Here is a 7,363-nt window from a genome sequence, read left to right on the forward strand (position 1 = left end):
AGGTATCGGATCGCACCATAACTGTCCATAACAGTAGTACAAATTCGACCCATCATTTGTTTTCGAATCAGGATTCTCGTAGAAGTAAAAAAAAAATAACAATGACGTCACAAGTTGGGGGCCTGGGAAGTGGACACATTTCTTTTTACCATCTATGTGGGGGGCAGTCATTTTCCGTCCCCCCCCCCCCCCCCCCCCCCCGAGAGTATTGTCTAAAAGAAAAGAATCTAGATGCAGATCTCGATCTATAAATATGTTGCAATATTCTGAGCGGTAAATCACATCAAACAGGCTATCAGTAGTCAGTAGTGTATTGCGTATAAGGATGCCTATTCAAAATTTAAAAAAAACCATTTGTATTGCATCGAAAAGTGAATAAAAATATTAGAAAAGTATTGCTTATAATCTAATTCATTGCTTTCAAATTTTCGAGTATCTCTTAAAAATAAAATAGAATCTAGATCTAGATTTAGATCTAGATTCTAGGCCTTAGACCTAGTAAAATGCTAAAAAATACATGGCCAGCAAATCCATATTTGTTTTGGTTCTTTTCCATTCCAGCGGGAATTTTGATTTCCTATTGCACACAGCTGTTTGTGCATAGAAAATTATTTTGTTTTGAAAGTCACTACACTACAACTAGATCTAGAAATCTAGATCTATCTATAATCAAGTATAATCTAAATAACTAGATAGAATCTAGATCTATTTTTAGATCTAGATCGTGTCTGCTATTTTGCGGTGGATTCGGCAAAAAATAATGGTTAGACTCTAGTACTCTAGTAGTGTCTAGATTCTAGATCTAGTCCTAGATCTAGAAATCTAGATCTAGATCTAGAATCTAGATCTTAGATTTAGATTCTAGTCTAGAATACTAATACTAGATCTACTAATAATAATATTACTAATAATTAAATTAGAATCTAGTAAATTACTAATGATCTAACCTACAAATCTAATTAATTATTCTAAGTCTAGGCCTATTGGGAAATTTTTCCTAATCATCATAGAATGATAAAATGGGCCCAGATTAATCCTATAATATACCCCATTGATAAAAATATCAAATTTATCATTCTAGGCCTAATAGTTTTTTTTATATGAATTTTCAAAGTTATGTGTTTAACTTGTTATGTTTCATTGTAACCTGCATTCCCGACGTGTGATTGGCTTTAAACTTGCATACCAATGTTGCTATTCAAGATATAATGATAAAACTTTGCACATTTGTACTCAATGATATAGGCAATAGAAGTCTACAAATAAAATAAAAATCAGAAAAGAGGTAACTAGAAATAATGAAGTTAAATTAAGGGGTGTGGCACTGTTCTATAGTGACTGCCATAAGAGGATTTCCAGACTGCACAGCTAGGTTGCTATTCCATATACCATCATGAAACTTTATATATTAGGACTAGAGCATGTAAAAAATACAATCATGCAAGTAAAATAAACATAGCTAGAGGAAAACTATAAATAGTGAACTTGAATATGGTACAGCGCAATTAGACTATGATGATTAACTACAGGCTAATATGTTGCACTTCTTTGTTGCTACTATAAAAATAAAGATTAAACTTTACATATTGATTCTGGTGTTAGTAATAAGAATGCTAGTATACATATTGTACAGGTAATGTATAGAGTTAGAACTTACAAGTCAAATACAGCACAATATGATCAAGATACTTAACGATTTGCCATAAACATTGGATTTGTGTCCGTGTATAACATGGTAAAAATGTTATTATTAATTTAGAAAATTTTGGTTCTTGTAATGTTTCTGATGAAAAGTGTTGAGGTGTGCTAAAACTCAAAGATTGACATTTCACAGTATTCTTATTTATAAAATGTTTAGTGAAGTTGACGTATCCTTTGATAAATTCTTAAATGACATTAATTAAAGTGTTCATGTTTTCTTTCTATTATAGTTGCCTATAACTAAAACTGTAATGCAGTGCAGCTTATAAAATTGGGCATTATTATTTTTAATTTAGGCCCTTTATAGTAAATTATAGATCCAGATACTACAGATAGGCCTGTCAGTATTTACATTAAGGCCTAATAGTTATATATATATATATATATATATATATATATATATATATATATATATATATATATATATATATATATATATATATATTATTACACATCTCTAGACCCATTATTGTTTTAGTGTTTTCATTTCCATTTAGATCTAGATCTAGATTCTATTTTTTTAAAACTGTTTACAATAAATATAGATTTTTTCTACTTGAAAATGCCTTTATAATCTATTTATCTGCAATTCGTTAATGCTAGTTTGCTAGATCTAGTTAACCTGGTATTAAGAAGGTTAATAAAAATCTGGCTAATTTAAAATTTTATAATTTATTTAGGCAGCAATTAGGCCTAATTACATTCTTTCCATTTTTAATCTAATAATTTAGATCTACAGTATATTTATTTTAAAGCCCATTTTATTGTAACAGTCCATTTAAAAACAAACAGCTATTAAAAAACATCGTATGCGCATATCTATTAATATCTCGTAACCCGGCCGCCATTATGAAATTACGCACGCTTTCTCGTTCCTACCCCTACGAGTTTTATCGCGCTACTCCTCATTGGCCCGTGCTTAAAAACCCTTCAAATCGACATTTCTATTTATCCAAATGGTTGGCATGCTATTTAAGCCTATTTTCATGCAACTTAAAGGATTATTTATATGTGAAATTTAGTTGTCAATGCGCCAGTTCGGTAGCGTCGGCATTTCGACAAATATTTGCTATTATCGGTGATCGCTTTCGGTATCGGGCAATGTAAAACGGGAGCTAATTCATTTATTAGTATGTATAAAAGATGAAATTCAACTCAAATATTCACATCGAATACATTTTATTTTTCGATTCCGATGGCGAGAATTAACATGTTAAAAAATGGCGAATTTCAACAAGTACGATGAAAAAGTCAGGATGCGGTCGTACCGAATCGAAACAGCGGAAGTCGAAATGCCTATTCTAAGTCTAAATCTGACTGTAGACTTTTTTAGTGACTAACACTAACACTGACTAACAGACTAACTTAGGCCTATATTTTAAATTTTAAACTAATAAAAAAATTAAAAATAACTTGAGATTAAGAAGTTGAGATGAGACTTGAGTGAGACTAACAACTAATACAGCTAGAATCTAGATCTAGGCTAGATCTAGTAACAGTAGATCTAGATCTAGATCGACTAGTCACTAGATCCTCGTCTTGTCTTAGGCAGGTCTTAGTCAAGATAGAGATTCATTTTTAGAGATTATAGAATCAATAGAGCCTATAGTATAGTCTATTATACTCTAGAGTCTATAGATAGATACTAGATAGGCCTACTCACTATACTACTATACTATTTTTACTATAGTCTAATAGCCTACTAAGTATAAGTAATAAGTACTAATAAGTATAGATCTTGATCTAGTTAAATCTAGATCTAGCTAGAATCTAGATCTAGTAGTAGTAGTAGATCTAAGTACCTAGTACCAGGATCTAGATCTAGATCTAAGTAGTAAAACAGTGAGACTGTGATGTTTTGTAGTAACTAGACAAGCTCACTAGACTTGACTTAGAATGATTGTCATAATAATAGGCCCTAATCATAATGAAATTATTGACTGGCTAAGTCTATCCTTGTACTTTTATTCTAGATCTATGTCTTCTCCCCGTTTATTTAACATTTTTTTTTCTTTTAGTCTAAGAAAAAAGGTCTGAGTGCTGATGAAAAGAGGTCACGAATGACTGAATTCTTTTATGAAAAGGTAATTTTTTTTCAATTTCTTTTATTTTACACTGGTCAGTTTTTAATTATTTCTCTCTGATTTTTGTTCATTTGTGTAGGCCTTCAAGTTTACTCCATCCACATTTGTTTGAGTTCAAATCTCAGCTATTTCTTCTCCCCCCCCCCCCCCCACAAAACAAAAACTGCAATTCCTACACTAACTACACTTTGATTTAACGGACAACAAATAAAGCTGATTGCTAACTATTCTGAGCCATCATATCCAAACTCTAGCACAAGCCCTGACTTTCCCACTAAAAATCTCATGATCTTAACAGTGATACTGCCAGAATAAACATCCCCTTAATACCGATGGACATGCCAGTGTTAAAAGCAGAACATAAGATTTGTTTTTATTAGTAACCACTTGAAAATTAAAAATATAATTTTTTTCCTTTACCTTCCAGAAGGATTTTTTTCAGCTAAAAGACTTGGAAAAACTGTGTCCAAAAGAGAAGGGGATCACTGCCATGTCAGTGAAGGACGTGGTACAGAGCCTTGTGGACGATGGCATTGTGGACTCGGATAAAATTGGAACTTCTATTTACTTCTGGGCATTTCCAAGCAAAGCCAGCCAAAATGTATTTAATTTTTCATTACGCATGAAGTTTTTATTGAAATCACTAATATGTAGTAAATATAAGTGACATTTTTTTATTATAGTAAATGTTAGAAAAAGTAAAGTTTGTGAAACATTTTTTTCATTAAGATGTTAATCATTAATAAATTTCTTTTCTCGTTAAATAAAACATAAAATATAACAGCTTAATCATAGTAATTTACTAGCATTTCTGCATAGCTAAATTAAAACAAACGAGCCGACCCGCGGCATATCATAAGCCGCTATTTAGTTGTTGTTTTTTCTACTTTTCAGTAATTCATAACTTGTGAATTCAACACTACCAACGCTGCCACTGAAAATATTTCTTTAAAACACTATAATTAGCTCATTAAGAACGATACCCCCCTCCTTTCCCCCCTCCGTTAAAGTAAACTCAACCTAGTTCCCCCCCCCCCCCCCCCCCCTTACGTTTAAAATCGTTTCAAACTAAATTATCTGCCCCTAATAGTCGTCACTAAACCCTGCTCTGCTTGGGGTGGGGGTGGTAGGGAGCGCGTTTACAGCTTGTTTTCTAGCATCTCCCAGAAGAGAATTATATATATAGATACAACTAAAAATCTCCAAATTTTCTATAAGTTGCTTTTCTTGATCACAACTGTTTTCAGAGAAAAAGAAAGCTGGACGAGTTAGAAAACAAATTGAAAGAGCTGGAGGCCAAGAAACAGCAGCTGGTTGCCACTGTAGAAAAATCAAAGGAAGGAAAAGAAGACACAGTAAGCACTAATAAGGATGGGGAGATTGGTTCCTAACTGAAAATTTTTCTCTGGCACCAGTACTGGTGTAGTAACTAAGAGATATTTGGGGGCGGTACAATTTATTCCATGCAAGACTTAGAAGGTCATAATTCCAGTGTAAGTTTTATTTTATGGATTAGTATCTTAACTCTTTAAGACAGTAACGACGCTCCCAGCGGTCGGTCTGCCGGCCTGCCATACCGTAACGATGCTCCCAGCGTCCGATAAAATTTTCTCTATTTAATTCGTTGTTTTTCGGAATCCAAGTTTTTAATCGTAAATCTAGGTCATGATAACGCTAGAGCGGCCATTTTTCGTTGTATTTACTTGTTGTAGTTTTCTCGTTAGATCAATTTTGTATTTTATAGAATTTTTTTTTGTAAACCAACTCGAAAAACGGCATTTTTTAACACTGCGGAATGCCGTTCAGCGGCCGCGTCTAAACGTTTACGTCGGCGCATTATAAAATTAACAAAAATTAAAGTATTTATACTAAGACTAATCCGATCCATGATTTTTGTAGATAAATGGACGTACTTTCGTTTTCTATAAATAAGAACTCATGAAAAGTTATTCTTATTATTAATTTTCCTGACAGAAGCGTAATTTTTGCACGAAAAAAACAACTCTTTATTTTTTCTTCTTTAAAACTAAGTAATTATCTTTCTTCAGTAAATAAATAATTCCTTAAAATGTATATCAGTGTGTAGGGTATTCAATTACGATTAATTTTTATCAATCATGTGTGGGGTTTAAATTAACGGGTAAAAAGATATGGGTCATTTAGCCGCACGGGTACTGAAAAAAAATGAGGGAAAAAAAATAATTCCGGTAAAACGTGAAAATAATTACGGGCTTAAAGAGTTAAACTTCTTGTGTAACTGTAGGAATCAAAATGATTTAAAACCAAAAAGTCCCAAGTTCAAACACCCGGGCTAATGAGGCTCAATAGCTAGGCACAGCAACCTATCTAGGAGAGATAACTCCGAAATCAAACAATTGCTGCCTTGTAGTTTGTTCTCGGATAGATAAAGGCTATGGAAGCAAATCCAAATAGAAAAGCAGGCTGAAATTTAAGTCAACAGGCAGTATGACACAAAAGGCGTTGCTAAAAAAACTCTCCCTAGATTACAGTTAAGAACGAAGAAGAAGAAATGATTAAAAAGCCAATTACGCAACTTTTCAGGATGAGAGAGAAGAAGTCCTAGAGGAGCTGAGCAAACGCCAGCAGGAGAAGAAACAGATCCTGGAGGAACTGGAGAAGTACAAGGAATGTGATCCTGAGGTCCTAGAGCAGATGAAGCTGGAGACAGAGCAAGCCAGGGAAGCTGCAAACAGATGGACAGGTATCGTTTGGTGTACCAGATTACCTGGTTTCTTATGCTGTGGAACTTGTTGTATACTTATAATGATAAATTGAGTAGATTTTAAGGCAACATCAACAATGTTGTATCATCTTTTCCTGTTTGTGCCCAAGACACGTAAGTCAGGTACCCATCTGACTTGGGTGAACTCAGGGAAGTTCTTCAGATTGGAGCAAGGATCCAAACTCGAAACTTACAGCAGTTAAGCTATACCAGTTTAGCATCACCATCCCATTGTTTAGATTATATTTACAATAATTTACATATATTTTTGAACTTTAAAACACATTTTTTATTTGTAATTTTCAGACAATATTTTCTCCACAAAGTCATGGATAAAAAACAAATTTTCTTTTGAGGAGAGTGTCATAAATCAACAGTTTGGGATACCTTCAGATTTTGATTATGTTGAGTGAAAAAATTGTGTTATCTCCCATTTACATAGTCCTGCAGTGCTTGCCATTGACTCAGCTGCCCTGCTTACAGCCTGCATTGTTTCCCTTGGATGTCAAGTTTTGGGATTGTATTTCCTGTGTGTATCAGGGTGGGTCTCAAGTTTTGGGATTGTATTTCCAGTGGGTCTCAAGTTTTGCTGATGTGCTAACACATGTGTGCACTGTTGTCATGGGTGTTTTCTTAGTCTCCTGGCAAGGGACATCACTCACACAATAGGAACTGTCACAGTTACCATTACACAGAGTAGTGGTTATTTCTGTGATTTTTCTCGGGGGGGGGGGGGGGGGGGCGACAACACCTGGTAATAAATATATTTTTTGTACTTTGGGGAGGGGGGGGGTCATATAGTGGATATGACCATAAAAAGATGCTTGAAGAAATT

The 7,363-nt window shown here is 33.8% G+C and overlaps 1 protein-coding gene across 2 annotated transcripts; it reads left to right on the forward strand.

The window, feature by feature from the left end:
* The first annotated feature begins 712 nt into the window (after positions 1-712).
* LOC131936246 (meiotic nuclear division protein 1 homolog) lies at positions 713-7,104 on the forward strand. Of its 2 annotated transcripts, none has more exons than XM_059293156.1 (6): positions 713-763; positions 3,720-3,785; positions 4,213-4,386; positions 5,033-5,140; positions 6,348-6,507; positions 6,835-7,104. In XM_059293156.1, the coding sequence occupies exons 1-6, from the start codon at positions 761-763 to the stop codon at positions 6,939-6,941; spliced, it is 618 nt and encodes a 205-aa protein (XP_059149139.1). In that variant the 5' UTR covers positions 713-760; the 3' UTR covers positions 6,942-7,104. The 2 variants fall into 2 exon arrangements, with proteins under 2 accessions (XP_059149139.1, XP_059149140.1); XM_059293157.1 differs by having other exon boundaries at positions 4,216-4,386.
* The last annotated feature ends 259 nt before the right edge of the window (positions 7,105-7,363 follow it).

This window comes from Physella acuta, unplaced genomic scaffold (assembly GCF_028476545.2).
Source record: "Physella acuta isolate Inbredline_101_S28 unplaced genomic scaffold, ASM2847654v3 ptg000173l, whole genome shotgun sequence".
NCBI classification, from domain to species: domain Eukaryota; kingdom Metazoa; phylum Mollusca; class Gastropoda; family Physidae; genus Physella; species Physella acuta.

Coding starts and splice junctions, on each gene's coding strand:
- LOC131936246 (XM_059293156.1), top strand. Junction 3,786..4,212: donor CTGAATTCTTTTATGAAAAG/GTAATTTTTTTT, acceptor TTTACCTTCCAG/AAGGATTTTTTTCAGCTAAA. Junction 5,141..6,347: donor AGGAAGGAAAAGAAGACACA/GTAAGCACTAAT, acceptor GCAACTTTTCAG/GATGAGAGAGAAGAAGTCCT.